We start from the raw sequence: 14505 nt of genomic DNA on the forward strand, positions 1-14505 counted from the left end.
TAAAGTAAGGACTACACCCCTTCCTTGGTGAACAAGCAACAAAGTAGTTCAGAGACGTAATACACTCCTTGGTACGGATGATGTTCAAAATAGGGCTTCTAGAGTAAAGGGTTACAACACTTTGGGGTAACCTATTCCAGCATCACCTGCGGAGGTGGACAAACAGTAATTCATTCATAGAGTCAACGATGCAGTTGAGTGGGGTTACGGTGTTTTTGTCGCTGTCCACACACAGTGAAGAGATGTAAGTGATAACAGACGACAACTGGAAAGTGATCATGTTACAACATCGCCGCTTCACTCAGATCGGGGGCGCTTCTGCCCTTTCCCCACGTCCTCCACTGTTGCATCAGCAGTGCCAACATGTAATGTAACGGTGCGCTTCTCGCCCCCGTTCGCCGCGTCTCTTGTGAAAGAAGTGGGAACAGAGGTTGACTGGTGAGCATCAGGATCCGCAGGACCATGACTGCTCCCTTTCGTCTTCAATTTATCAACGAGTTGCTTCATTGAGTTGAGATGCAATGTTGACTGCTCCAGTGATTCCTCAACTTCCCTGAGCGCATGACTCGTGAGCACGCACAACGCCCTTAACTGCCGTAAACACAACCGACGGAGCTTAACACTAACATTTTCCTCCTCTTTATCACGTTCAATATCCTCCGCTAGCTCAGCGCGGATCGTTGCTAATCGTCTCTCCCGAGCCTCCTTTGCGGCCTTCGCTTCCTCAATCGCCTTACCATTTCCCCCAGATGTGATGGCGACTTGCTGAACAACATTAGGAGGTGGTGGCTGATTCGCCACCCACACGGTTACACTGCTAGTAAGGTCACCAAATGCGGTACCGCTAAAAGTCAGGGCCGTACTAACGCTGTTTAAGCTGCTGAAAATAACAATAAGACGATCTGCAACATCCCATCCCTCGATTGGCCCACACTTCGTAGCGAGTAGGCGGACAAAATCCTCGTAAAAGGCGGAAGGACAACCATCCACATAAATCGTCCGGTGAAGTTTACCAACGAGATCAAGTGTCATGGTAATGGGGTAACAGTTCAAGCAGTCCAACCACCACAATAATCGTAAACTTTGATGGAACTACGCCTGTCGTCGCGAAGTATACATATATATATATATCAAGTACCGTGTGAAAGAAGAAACAATAAAATGCAAAGAACTGATGAGCAGCAGAGAAACATTATATAGCAAAGCAGAGGGTATAGCGAATAACATATACACGACCAGAGACGCCGAAATTATAAACCGACCACAAAGTGAACAGGCATAATACCATTAAAAAACACACAAAACAGCCGGTGACTAATGTCATAGTAGAAAAAAAAATGAAAGAAGAAACAGTATGCTACGATAGCGGATGTCGCTTACATCGAATGGCACAGCAATCAGGAACGTTAGGAGGGCACGTAAAAGCATACATGTACTTCCTCATAATTGCATATAATCAACAGTTTTTTGTTGTAAGAAAAATATAAAAAATAATAATCTATAAATCCCGCATAAGGTAACAACGCTGAAAAATATGGATTCATCGCTTAGCTGTTGTATTCTATTTATCTAACAAGATCCTCTTGTTGCCTCTATGTTAGCCATTTTTTTTTAATTCAAATAAAAACGGCAGTGTACAGCCCGCCTCTACATCTTCAGCAGACGGGGAAAACAACCACCAGCAACTTCAAAAAAAAAAAGCTATCTCACGTCATATGACGACCCTTTATGATGAGAGGGCGGTGCCGTACCATTCATCATCACACCTGATTTCAAAGTTTTTGGGCGGTTGGAAGCCGCGGCATGCAGGGCGCCGCTACAATTATTGTCGGCATCATCCTCATCATCAAAACATAACCTCAAAGCGCAGCTAGCCACTTCATACTCCTCATGATCACTCGGACTGCTGCCCCGGCCGTTAATGCGATGATAGCCGCTAATATCACGGCGATATCTTGCGGAGGTAGGCGGCGCAAATGCGAAAGAAGAGTGTGTTGAGGTTCCTAATTGCGCATGATGTTGCCCGGTGGTAGTCCCACTGCCGTCGCTTGCACTGTTGTGTAACCGAATACCACTGTAACTCACACCATAACTTGATGTCCCAACGTCATCACGACTACACTTCGATGTGGCTGCCGCGGCTACGACGGGAGTGTGACTGATCGGAGAAGCACTGTGGAGCCACTCACTGTGAGTCTGAGATACGATACTGGGGGTACTTACGTTGCTCAAACTTTGCATGCATTCTGTTGATCGCAGAGGGCTTATAGTTATGAGGCTTGCGCTCGTACCAGAATAATCATCCACGGGACAACGGACTCTTTCTGTGGTGGCGCGAACTCGAACAATATCAGAAGCCGAGGGGCAACTCAACGTTGTACTTTTATCCATATCTTTATGGTTGTGGCTGTGGTTGGCGACGCAGTTGGTGCCAGTATGATGAACCGGCTCCGGAACATTCAACGTGGGTGCTCGGCTGCAGCACCACGACTCTTTTTTCTGCTGAATCCATCGGGTGCCATTTTTGGTTGTGTCAAAACTACCTTGGTGTTGTAACACCGGCTCCTCAGCACGTGCTCGGTGCTTACTCTCGATGTAACGGTTGCTTATGCGACAATTACAGTCCCCTCTCATGAACGGGTGGTTCAACGCCTCCTGGCACGAAAACCGCAAGGCCTCATCCACGCGCAAAAGTCCTTGGAGGAAATGTCGTGCCGTTGGTGACAACTGTGAAGGGTAACGAATGGCACCGGAGGCAATGCATGAACACACGTCTCGTGCATCTAACATCTCGAAGGGCAGGAAACCGCAAAGCATACGATATGCTACTACACCAACAGCCCACAAATCAGCTTTGGTAGTGCAACCACGCTTCAGCACTTGTTCAGGTGCTAGATAGTCCAGCGTGCCACAAACCGTATGGCGTCTGCAATACCGAGGGTCGCTGTTGTTTACGCGCACGGCCCAAGAGAAATCGGCGAGAAGCAGCTTTTCTCCATGAAAAAGGATGTTATCTGGTTTTACATCACGGTGAATAATGTCCCTCTCGTGCAAAAAAGCCAATGCCGACAGAAGCTGTAGGAGAATGGTACGCACCTTATCATCAGGAAGAGAGGATCTCTGCTCCTTTTCTCTGTAGCAATCAAGCAAATCCTGTAGGGTTCCACTATCTGCATATTCTAGCACTAGAACGATCCGCACATCATCCCAAAAGTACGCAAAAAGACGCAGAACATTCTTGTGGTAGCGCCCAGCGTATTCCTGTAATTCCACTTCACGTTGTAGTTGGTGGGCAAGGCTGTGAAAGCGAATCATATCCTTTGAAATGCATTTGAGGACCACAGCGCATTTGCTCTGCTTCTCCCTAGCAAGGTAAACTTTCCCAAAACGGCCTTCGTCAAGTTTTCGTATTATAACAAAATCGTCCAAAGACCACATGGAACGGTCCGCTGCGTGGTTCTGATGTTTACCGGGGGAAGGGGTTCGGTTAAATTGAAAACTTGCATCAGATGTCGAAGAAACATTCGCTACGACTGGGGATGGCGTTTCATCCAACTTAAAAGCTCCCGTGTCGCACCATTTCCCATGGCTGGCAGGAGTTCCTCTCTGCGCGCCGTCGTCACGTAAAGACGGCTCGCACAGACGTGTGCTCATGTATGATCACTATAGCAGGCGAATATATATATATATTTGTGTATAAATATGTGATATATAAAACACCTGAAGGACACAAAAGAAGAAACCCTTGTGCCCCCTTCAAAAAAAAAAAAAGAGAAATACTATATATGTTATAACCAATGTCTCCTCCAACGGCCACAAAGATCACTGAAAAAGCAGGGAGGAGGAAAAAAAAAAGAGAGAGAAACAAAGAAGATGCCAAGGAAAGTAAAAGGAAGTAACAACTCAGAAGCAAAGATAGCACTCGCAACTTGAACAACTTAACTCACTCAGCACAAAACTCTTTTTTTTTCTTCAAAAAAAAATGCAACAAGTGAAAAAACAAAACATATATCACTTCTGAGTATCGCGTCACGCGGAGTGCAACAACACAACTTCATGTTGTTTTGTTTCGCTGTTTTGGTCGCTTCAGCACACACAACTGCCGGCAAGTACCAAATTCCATATCCAACCAAACTGCAAAATCACGTGTGCGAAACAAGTACCGGTCGTTAAATTACGAAGGCGAGAAGAGCAAAGAAGTCGCGGAGTTGTAACGTTGCACACTAAAGTGACCGCGTATGTCCATAAGCAAAGATACCTTCGAAGACTAAGAAAAGAGAACGTCAGAACATCGCTGGTTCGTAGTTATACCCCACGCACCAGTTTCTCACTTGGAAATACGCAGCCGGTTCTCCAGAGCGACAACTTTCGTTTCCAGTTCGTCATTGGCGCGCAGCAAATATAATAGAGCAGGTTCCGCTATCAATTTGTTCAGCGTGTAGAATTGAGCATCCTGCAAACCGCGTGCCGCCTCTACGGCATCAGCCATCCCACCACATCGCTGACGAACGAGTTCCACAGCCGCCTCCACTTCCGTTCGAAACGTTTGCAAAAGCCGGTATGTTATATCAATCACAGGTGGTGATTTGAGCGGCATCTGGGAAATGGGAACAACCTCCAACTCCACCATCTCATGTGTTTCACCAGGTCCCGTACGGAAGCAGTGAATAGATGTGGCATTCCGCTGCGTGCTGTCGCAGTAGAAAACACTGAATATGAGACCCACCCATCCACTCTCCAGCATTTGGTATGACAGTTGCGAGCGAAGGTCCACGTGCGAGGGATATGGTGTAATACGTGGATGGCTGTGATACCAACCTATAACCCGTGTATGTGTCCCCACTAACTCTGTGCAACGCTCTGCTTCCTCACTAGCGCCGGAAAGCACCTCAGGCGCAGTTTCCACACGGTCCGAGCGACGCACGCTGCGCTGCACTACCCACGAATCCCACACGTTGGCTTCCTTGTATAAAATAGGGCTGGAACGGAAATCTTCACTTCCAACATCCGAATATGGATCGGAGTCCTTTGCAACACATATTTCCCCGAGCAGTAAACCCATCACCTCCTCCTGCTCCGTGGAGAATGCATGGGCGTAGCATGCCTGAACAACCGTGTCCGCCACACGGACCTTTTTCAATGGCGCATGCTTCGCCTCCATGAAGAAGGGAAGTCACACTACGAAACAGGGGGAGAAGGAAAAGAAAATTCGCAGATCCAGACTTCGCATCCACATCGGAAGCACAACAGAATTTAAAAAAACAAATATATATATATATGTATGTGTGTGTGTATGTATGTATGTATAGAAGAAGAGACGCAGGGATACGGTCAAACAGTTATCGATGAACTTATGCACACTGTGCCGAAGATGACACGAGCAAAATCAAACAACTCAGTACAGCAGATGGAAAACCAACGAAATGGCACCGACACACAAGCGCATGTACATGTAAACACACGCGGAAATTTATACGAAATATATATATATATATGACAATGGGGAAGCCGACTTTTACTCCCTTTTCCTTTGTTTCCTCATGTGAAATGATCGAGATGATATCAGCGGTTACGGGGAGTTTGGAGGACAAATAAATAAGTAAGAACAGCAAACTAAAATCACCGACGCGGACAACTACCAACACAAAAATATACAGCCCGGTTACACATATGCGTATGCGGAGGCATAGGTACTTGTATAACATGGATGTATGCATATGCACCTGAATGCAAAAAAATGTAGATATATAGATAAGGATATAGATATAGATATATAAGACTGGAGCAATTAACAACCTAACACACACGCTGCATAGTCACTTCATAAACATTCCACTACGCTGCAACCACTGGTTCTTGGCACCTCCCATCCTCCTACTCTATATAATTATTCCATCTCCCTTTTTGTACCTTCCTCGTTTTTTATTCCCCTGTATAGTCGACATTGTTGCCGTCTATGTCCTCTAAAAAACACCCAAAAACAAGTAACGAAACACCAAATGAAATTTAAAAAAAAACGCACAAGCTGGCGCACATAACCTCTATGTACAAACTCGTTGGAAAAGAGCTCCACACGTCTCAACTGCATTCTTACAATTGGGTTTGTCCAATTGATTGGCATTTACTGAAACCTTGATTCTCTATAACTGTGCGGAACAAAGACACTACAGTGTGCTGCGGTAGTTCACCAACAAGCTCCCATACCTGTGGCTCCTCTTGAAGCAGAGTGAAAAAATTTCCCCCCACATATTTGATGGCACGCTCGTGTAACTCCGGGACCTGATGTTTTGTTGAGTACATGAGCATTCGGAGAGCGTTCTGATAATTAAATGCCTCGTCGGCCTCTTTTTTTAACTGTCCATCCATACCAAATACGGCATGCATCTTCAGAACAATGGCAACATCCTCCGCCGAAAAGTCGTGTTGAGAATCGATGTGGTGAGAGTAAATAGCCGCGAGCAGCTTGTGCCATGCGCGTTGAGAAAAGTCAAACTCCTCCGAAGTGAATGACAGCTGAGATGACGGCAATTTGGAGCCCATTGCCTGTGAGAAAAGAATGCAACGTGAGGCAAGAACAAACCGATGAGCCTTCAGCACAAACTTCTGGGGACCAACAGTTAAATTTATGTCACTGTATTCACCAGACTCTGCCAACCACGTCAACTGCTTGCTAAGAGTATTCTTTACGGCGGGAATGCAAATTGGCGGCACCGTCTCCTGGCTGCGAAGTATCAGTGACAGTCGACGGAAGAGGTGACCGGGTATTTCCTCAAACTTCGGGTCTTGAATGAGTGTGTCGTAGTTTTCAAGCAGTGCCGACAAATAGAGTGCATTAAGCACCTCATCAGCCGCGTTAAATCGCGTCAACGCAATGTTAAGGATATTTTCGGACGTCAGAAGCGGCTCCACGAACCTCACACACAGGCTGCAAAGATCATAGAATTCGCAGGCAGCTGCCAGAAGATACAAATCTAAAAGCGCCTCCGCCGACATAACGCCTTGCTCCGGGAGTTCTTCCGTGTATATGTAACGAAGGAAGGCGGAAAAAACAGCCGACGATACGGAAATGGCAACACTACATCCGGGTTGTAATGGTAGTATTGCAGCTGGAAGGATGGGGCGCATACGGGCAGCCACGATGCAGCGATGTGCCTTAAAACAACCGCCTTCCACTTCAAATGTCATATCCGCAAGCCCCTCCAGATGCTCGAAAGGGTATAAAAGGGGCGCCCGCAATGGTATAGTCAAAGGACTTGGGATGAAGCTATTCCCAGGGGCTTGTGTGAAACGTTGGTTGTTTGAAGGAGAGCGGTGCACACTGCCGTTCACTCGGTCCCCGGCGTGACCTCTACGAGCGGAAGAATCTGCATCTCGATGTCGATCCACATTTGCAGGACATGGGTTAGAGGAAATGCTGAGGGAGCGCCTCCGCTGCGACTCATTTGTATCACAAACCATTAGCAAAACCTCTATATCTATGAAGTAAGCATTGGATGCTTCATCTCGGTAAAGAAACTCACTCTGCGCACCAGTCAGTTGTCGGAGTGGCACGAAATGATTCACTCCCCACGCGCTACCGGTTTTCTGAAAGGTGCACCTAAATGTGGAACTCTTTGACAACCGTGTGTCCATATAGCACACCAAAGTTAATTTGAATTGAGCCACTACATGCTGTTGCGTGCAGAGTTGGAGATGTACAGAAAGGTAGGGCTCGTTAGATGGTGGAGCGCAACGCTGCTGAAGATGCAGCCGCCACAGATGATCCCCAATCCCGAATTTTGGACTGCAGTGAACAGTATCCGTCCTAGCAATTGTTTGTAGGATCTGTACAGGGCAGCTGTAGCGAAACCGGACGCTGTTGTTCGCAAGTACCTCCACCGTCTCAAGTAGTTCCATGACTTCTGTGCTCTAGGTACAACAACTCGGAGCAAAGACAAAGAAGAAAAAAAAAGAGAGGGGGAAGGAAATAAGTAATTGCATACGCACCCCCACGTACAACTTAAATCAGGAAGGTTCACTGCTAGTTAAGACGCTCGTATATAAAGTTTTCTTTTTTGAAAAAAATATATATATGTATCGTGTACTCCCGCACTCATCCCCTCTACTCACCCCTATCACGCAATCCCACTCTAATATTCTGACCCCAAGTAGGGAAAGCTGTATATACAAATTTTCATCTATCCAGATCCATTCAACTTCAGTGACCGATTTGGCAGTAAAATTGCGAAGACAAGGGCATATCGAACCAAACAGACACACACACAAAAAAAAAAAGAAGAACTTGTAGGACAAAAAAACTGGGGAAGGGTAACAGAAAAACAAAAGCATATAACAGGCTCAACTCTACGGAAGAAGTATCGAACTGAAAGGTGTGTTGAACAGGACATGTGCCTTCATAAAGTCCCGTACCTAAGAAGTTACGTCAGCGCAGTTGTCTTTTTCTGGAAGCGACTCCAGAAGATTTTCGGCAATGGTCCGGAGATGTTCAACTTGCTTCATGATGCGAGAGTAGGCGTTGCCGGTTGCTCGCCCATCAAGCCATTCTGACACCTCCCGCAAGCGGTCTGCATACTCACGCTGAGCAACAAACTGTGCATCGCCTGCAAATGTATGTGTAAGCAAAGACAATGGTGTCAACAGCGTGCGACGCAGCGCCCCTTCGAGATGTGCCACAAACTCCTCAGAGAGACTAAGCTTACATATGTGGTGCATTACGATGGAAACGTTGCTAAACTCCTTCAATAGTGAGGCGCAGTTCTCTTGCAACCGCTCAGGTAAATGCTCATGACCGGCGACAGGGTGGCTCGACACAGCGCATGCTTTCGTGAGTATACGTTTCACTCGCAGCTCGAAAACGTTAGCCCAGCGCCTGCATCCCTCCTCCACACCCGATAATGAATGAGTTTGCCGCAAAGCTTCCCGAGTTTTTTGATATGTAGACACGGCAAGTTCAATCCACTCCCGATTTACCTCCATTAGGGCGTCGCGAATCGTCTGGTTCGGTTCTAGCAGTTCACTTCGCTCCAATAACACAAGGAAGTTGGTGTCCATCACATTTACGTTCGAGGCAAAGGAAGCACAGAATTCTCGAAGGTCTTCCAACGACTTTAACTCCTTCAACGTGGCTATCTGTTCCTGGCACCAAAGTAGAAGTTTTTTTTGATCCCTCAGCAAGTCGGAGACGCACTCACGTTGAAGTTGGCGGCGGTGCCTTTCGCGGTTTAAAAGAGCATTAACACGCAACTGCATTTTGGCGATCAGCTCTAACTGATCGCGAAGAACGCTAGGAGAAAGTGACGTACTATCTTCCCCTGCGTTATCAAGTTCCATGATAACGGATGTTGCCGAAGAAGAGAGTGGAGGCCAAAGATCAAATGAACTGTTAATGCCCGCCTCCTGTTGAACGGTGGTGACAATTGTGTACGGGGAACACATTAGTGCATTTGATACGCGCTCCCTGTAGTGTGCTAATTCATTATACGCCGCGGCCCATCGGCGAGCCAATCCATTGTGATGCGACTCTCCCAATGTTTTACCGCGGAGTTGTTGTATCTTCTGCGTCAACTCCTCACGACGGCGTTGAGCTTCAGCGCACCTTGCCTTCGCAGCTGCACGCCGCTCTTCCACAGTTTGTGAAACGAAGTGTTCCACAAACTGTTTCTGTCTTCTCAACGCCTGCATTTCCGCTTCGGCAAGACGCACATGCGCCTCCAAGGACTCACCACTCGCAGGGTCTAATAAATAAATATCATGGCAAAGGCTCCCAATCTCGGCCTTCGCTATAGTTTTCAAGTTGTACCCCGTCATTAACTTTAAGTACTTTTCCTTTCCCCTCTACGCTCTATTACTGGTAGTGCAACTCCACACTGAGGTGCCCGTGCGAAGTGTTGTAAAAAGAACACCTCACACTTGTTAAGCCTCTCACGCACCCAGAAATCGGAATGCTTCGTTTAACACCCCACGCGTCTCTTATTTGTACCCTCGGCGTCCCACTAACCAACCTTGAGAATATTGAGATATATATATATATATATATATATTTTTTTTTCTATATGTATATGTCTGTGAGATGGGTAAGATAAGTGACCTGTAAAAAGTATGAATTAGACCAAATTGTAAATAAGAAAGACGAAAATAGAGAAACAGGGAAAGCAAAGCTACTGCTACTGCTGTTGTTGTTATTTTGGTGTTCAACACGTGTAATCAACAGACTGGAGTGTTACACGAACGTTAACGTGAAGCGCACGGGATTCAGGAAACTTGTCACGGCGAGCGTCAACTTGGTAGTGACTCCCCACGCATTAGCACAGCATCAAAATGGGAGGCAACCCCTGACCATATTACTCACTGAATGGATGCAAACCACGATGACACACCAAAGTTGTGTAGCCTTTAAACATACACACATAAAGAACTGGTATAAACCGCACCAAATATTATACGTGGACTGTGGCTTCATTGTTTTCTTTCCCTTTGCTTCCTCACAGCCACTGTTTAAAAGGAAGTATCACTGTTAAAGCAAAGTAAGTTATACCAGTTGCTGTAACGCGTACAGTCCTCGTATATGTACTGCATAGATGTGCGCATCGTTGGTTGCAGCGCCTCCCTGTGGTATAAGAAAAGGGGCATCACGAACATCCACAGCACACCCGAGTACAACCGAAATGCCCAAGGAGGTGGGTGAACAGAGGTTGTAACAGCCAACCTCTCCATTAGAATGAAAAACAACGCACTTAATATGCGGGAGAGGATGTACATACTCATCTGGACAGTCACAGCACCTTGTTCACCCCAATACAAGCAACCAATAATGAACCCCGCCACCACGCTATGCCAGGGTCGTTGCCTCCCCTCTACCAAAGCCATTAGCGAGCGGAGCAGCGAAAACGTGAAAGCAGTGGCACCCAGTCGAAGGGCGTGCTGACGCGTGGCATCGAATACGCGACGGGCAATGACGCTGTACGGTGCGCTACTCCAAACCAAGTTGAGCACAAGGGCATGAGGAGCGCGAATACGAGCGCCGTAGACAAATCCGTTGCGGAACGACTTAAGGGCATCAAATAGTATTTTGTACTTACCAGACCGAATCATGTCGTCAATCAGAAGTGTGACTTTCTTGGCTGCACTAATGGGACCACAACCCCTGTCCGCGGGCTCAGCCGCCATGACTACACGTAATTGTGGCCTTCCTTTAGCGACGGAGTGACTTGTCGATATTGATCCGGTCCCAACTAAAGCGGAAACGCAGGAAACGGTAACAGAAACGAAAAAGAGGATGGATAGTCCGAAGAACGGAGTCCACGCAGAGTAGCGGATGTGAACATTGCAACTGGGGGTGACCGGAAAACAATAACCGGTAGCTGACAGATGCCACAAATCACAAATAGCCGCAGGCCTTGGGGTAGGAAAAGGCCTCATATCAATAAAACAATGAAAGAATAATAATTAAGCAAACGAAAAATAGACCCTCCCCAAGACCGTTTCGCAGTGACAGCTACATTGAAAAAAAAAATGGAGGTCACATCTAAGCGGAATCGCTGATATACGCACTCTATTGAACGTGAAAAACGGGGAAGAGCGATCGTGGTTCTTGCCCCTCCATCACAACATTTTGCAGCTAAAGAAGAAAAAAAGACATTCTAAATATATGGTAACTAAAAATTCTATCACTTTCACACCCATGATGATGTTTTCCCGGTTACAAACGGAGCGGAGAACAGCATGGTGCGGTTCAACGGAGAAGTGACTGCTGAAAAAAGCGCTCGTGAGTAAACGCAAGACCGAGAAACCAGCATCGAGTGCTGCACCACACATCTGAAAGAATCAATTAAAGAAGGTGGTGTTGACGATAATTACTTATGGTCATACTATGTTACGCATCCTCTCGAAGGCTAATAACTAAGGCATTCTCCGGTGCGGCATTGCTCGCGCGCCATTGTACATCAGCGGAGCAACGTGGGCACCGCGGAATCAGCTTTGAGGGGCGCACATCACCAATCACACTCGTCTTATACCTACAGTGCTCACACTGAATGAAGCGACGTACTGTCTCCCGTGTCTCAACAATGTGTCCTAGCGATTTGCACCGTTCGTTGCGACGTAAATACCAGCGGTCACATTGCCGACAGTAATGTGCCTTTAACTTCTGCTCTGTAACATCAGCCAGCGCCTCCAGTGCTTTGTCCTGCTGAAGTAGCCGCTCGGCCTGCCGTTCAAGTCGCTGACGCTCGTCTAAAGCACGCAGTTCGTCATTGACACTATGAAGTGACTCTGCAACTTTTCCCAGCAGAGACGCGGGGGGAGGTGCAGAACCACCAGTCTTGTTGGCGGTAGTTTCTCGCAGCCTCACTTCCTCTTGCCCTACAGAGGATCGTCCGGCAAATTTAGCCAATGAACCTTCAGCACGCAGTTGCCGCTCAACAACGTTAACAATAGCACTGCGTGTACCCTTTCCCCCCTGCGTGGTAACACCACTATTGTAGCTATTTCTCCCTGTCAAAATTGCGTCACCACGGCGACCTCCCCGCAGGGGAGCGAAGGCTGAACGGTCGTGAGGGGCGCTAAGTGGGGCAAACTTTTCGCGGACCTCCACCCACGGTGGTTGTTCACAGCCTTCACGTGGTCGTTTGGTCCCCCGCTGACTCGGATGAAGGGCAAGGCGAAGAAGGCGATCGAAATTCTTTGCTTCCTCCGCAGCGGCGGCAGCCCCAAGCACAGCACGACCTTGGGTTCCTACGCCAATCTGCGTAGGGATATAGCTAGAGGTCATACCTTTACCATCGCCGTTGCTTAGCAGACGCTTCGCGTTCTGGGCCACGTCGTTAACAGGAAGTACGTCGCCTGCGACAACACCCGCGTAGGCGTTTCCCGCAGCCATAACATCTGCTGATGCAGGAGTTGATGCGGGTAAGCCAGTGGATCCCCTCACCGTGAGAAAGCCGAGTTTTTGGCGCCGCAAAGCTTGTGACGACGTTTTGGAGGCGGTTATTTGGGCAGACTGGAGAGTCGCCAGATTTATGCACGTTAACGCCGGCGCACTCAATCGAGCTGTCCCCAAGGGCTGTGACCGGAATTTGCCACTAACACCGGGGGCAGCACCGCGTGCCTCACGCTGAAGGTTGGCCATATGATGTGCACAATAATTCGATAACGACTTATTGACGATATTTTTACAGAGCTCTCCAGACCGTTGCTGAGTACCCTGACATGTAGCAAGGTCTGATGCGAAGCCCAGTACACGTACCTGGTCGCATGTGGTAACCTTTAAAATTCCGCAGTCGCCACTCGCGGTAGAGCCCCCACTTGTGGTGGCGTTGAAAGTTGTCTTTCCTACACTTTGATTTTCCATCCGCTGCATTCCTGACACCGCCAACACCAAACCGCTCAGAATCCTCGTGTAATGTGTATCAAATGCAGACCCGCCAAGAAGAATGGCCACCTCGCCAGCAGGGCTCACAAATGGTCCTTTCATATCCCACAAGTAGACAACACCGTATCCACGCCCGGTAGACGCTCGCTTTGGCTCCGTCTTATGGACCACCACACCAACAACAGTACTGGGGGGCAATGAGTTTCCTCCAGCTGACTTAACAGATCGTCGAAGTCCTTCAAACGTGGTAAAGGGATGCTGCGCCAAAATGACGGCCAATTGCTCGCAACTTCGCGTTGGTCGACTAACTTTAATATTGCTGTTGGGCTCCCGTACGATTCCTAACTGCGGCTTCCTAATTGGGGCATCATCCACACCTCCTTTTGCAGTGGGAGTTGCCGTGACAACACTCATGAACGAAGCGGAGGGGTTGGTACTGCCTTCTGCCCCACTAAAAGTTTTATTTGCTGGAAAGACACTTGTGCCGAGGTCGTGCAGTGCAAGCCGAGATACAACGGGGTCTTCCATAGCAGCAGTCACTTGACTGAGACGACTAGCCTGTGAGTTTGGCGCCACGCCGATTGTGGAATCAACCGACCCACTCACATTTCCACTGGGGTCATGGAATACCGCAAAAAGATCCTCATCGCTTCGATCGTCACTGTCACTTGGACTTCTCTTCCCCTCACTTCGTGCCATTCCAAAGGGGATCGGGCCCAACTATCTTACCTTTAGCTTTGCTATCCTGGGTTCCTAACGATTCACTTCCTTCCCGACGAACTCGCCAACGTGAATGCGGCTTTTAAAACAACAAATTCTGGCACACGTGGAGCCCACTGAATAACAAAAAAAAACGCTGTGTTTGCGCACCGCATGGACAAGGGAAAGGAAAGGGGATAAAAGCGTATGGAAATGTAAATGATTTGAATAAGCAGCAGCATGCAAGGAAACATGTTGAAAGGACTGTGCAGTGGACCGCAGGGTGGGGAAATGTGTGGTGCGGGCACCAAAACAAAATATTGATATCGGACGAGCAAACATCCTCACTCTGAAGTTGGTACATCTAAAAACTCGCCTCACATACACAAGAAAACATAAAAAAGGGGGGAAATTATAAACGGAGAAATAATAAGGGG

At 47.7% G+C, this 14505-nt stretch overlaps 9 protein-coding genes across 9 annotated transcripts, besides 4 other annotated features; all 9 read right to left on the minus strand.

Moving 5' to 3' along the window:
• Positions 1-297: 297 nt before the first annotated feature.
• Tb09.160.0560 (hypothetical protein, conserved) lies at positions 298-1032 on the minus strand (the record flags this gene model as incomplete). Its single annotated transcript, XM_798360.1, has 1 exon — positions 298-1032. One exon carries the CDS (start codon positions 1030-1032, stop codon positions 298-300), a length of 735 nt encoding a protein of 244 aa, XP_803453.1.
• A 445-nt stretch (positions 1033-1477) lies between these two features.
• Positions 1478-1506: a sequence feature (AT_rich).
• A 195-nt stretch (positions 1507-1701) lies between these two features.
• On the minus strand, positions 1702-3654 carry Tb09.160.0570 (protein kinase, putative; the record flags this gene model as incomplete). The annotated part of the gene is made up of 1 exon (XM_798361.1): positions 1702-3654. One exon carries the CDS (start codon positions 3652-3654, stop codon positions 1702-1704), a length of 1953 nt encoding a protein of 650 aa, XP_803454.1.
• A 22-nt stretch (positions 3655-3676) lies between these two features.
• Positions 3677-3714: a microsatellite.
• A 613-nt stretch (positions 3715-4327) lies between these two features.
• Tb09.160.0580 (Mov34/MPN/PAD-1 metallopeptidase, putative) lies at positions 4328-5161 on the minus strand (the record flags this gene model as incomplete). The annotated part of the gene is made up of 1 exon (XM_798362.1): positions 4328-5161. One exon carries the CDS (start codon positions 5159-5161, stop codon positions 4328-4330), a length of 834 nt encoding a protein of 277 aa, XP_803455.1.
• Positions 5162-5265: 104 nt separating this feature from the next.
• Positions 5266-5307: a microsatellite.
• A 44-nt stretch (positions 5308-5351) lies between these two features.
• Tb09.160.0590 (hypothetical protein, unlikely) lies at positions 5352-5717 on the minus strand (the record flags this gene model as incomplete). Its single annotated transcript, XM_798363.1, has 1 exon — positions 5352-5717. One exon carries the CDS (start codon positions 5715-5717, stop codon positions 5352-5354), a length of 366 nt encoding a protein of 121 aa, XP_803456.1.
• A 373-nt stretch (positions 5718-6090) lies between these two features.
• Positions 6091-7896, minus strand: Tb09.160.0600 (hypothetical protein, conserved; the record flags this gene model as incomplete). The annotated part of the gene is made up of 1 exon (XM_798365.1): positions 6091-7896. The coding sequence occupies one exon, from the start codon at positions 7894-7896 to the stop codon at positions 6091-6093; it is 1806 nt and encodes a 601-aa protein (XP_803458.1).
• Positions 7897-8409: 513 nt separating this feature from the next.
• On the minus strand, positions 8410-9807 carry Tb09.160.0610 (hypothetical protein, conserved; the record flags this gene model as incomplete). The annotated part of the gene is made up of 1 exon (XM_798366.1): positions 8410-9807. The coding sequence occupies one exon, from the start codon at positions 9805-9807 to the stop codon at positions 8410-8412; it is 1398 nt and encodes a 465-aa protein (XP_803459.1).
• A 209-nt stretch (positions 9808-10016) lies between these two features.
• Positions 10017-10040: a microsatellite.
• Positions 10041-10494: 454 nt separating this feature from the next.
• Positions 10495-11418, minus strand: Tb09.160.0620 (peroxisomal membrane protein 4, putative; the record flags this gene model as incomplete). The annotated part of the gene is made up of 1 exon (XM_798367.1): positions 10495-11418. One exon carries the CDS (start codon positions 11416-11418, stop codon positions 10495-10497), a length of 924 nt encoding a protein of 307 aa, XP_803460.1.
• Positions 11419-11872: 454 nt separating this feature from the next.
• On the minus strand, positions 11873-14068 carry Tb09.160.0630 (hypothetical protein, conserved; the record flags this gene model as incomplete). The annotated part of the gene is made up of 1 exon (XM_798369.1): positions 11873-14068. One exon carries the CDS (start codon positions 14066-14068, stop codon positions 11873-11875), a length of 2196 nt encoding a protein of 731 aa, XP_803462.1.
• Positions 14069-14122: 54 nt separating this feature from the next.
• Tb09.160.0640 (hypothetical protein, unlikely) lies at positions 14123-14410 on the minus strand (the record flags this gene model as incomplete). The annotated part of the gene is made up of 1 exon (XM_798372.1): positions 14123-14410. One exon carries the CDS (start codon positions 14408-14410, stop codon positions 14123-14125), a length of 288 nt encoding a protein of 95 aa, XP_803465.1.
• Between the last annotated feature and the right edge of the window lie 95 nt (positions 14411-14505).

This window comes from Trypanosoma brucei, chromosome 9 (genome assembly GCF_000002445.2).
Source record: "Trypanosoma brucei brucei TREU927 chromosome 9, whole genome shotgun sequence".
Taxonomy (NCBI): Eukaryota; Euglenozoa; class Kinetoplastea; order Trypanosomatida; family Trypanosomatidae; genus Trypanosoma; species Trypanosoma brucei.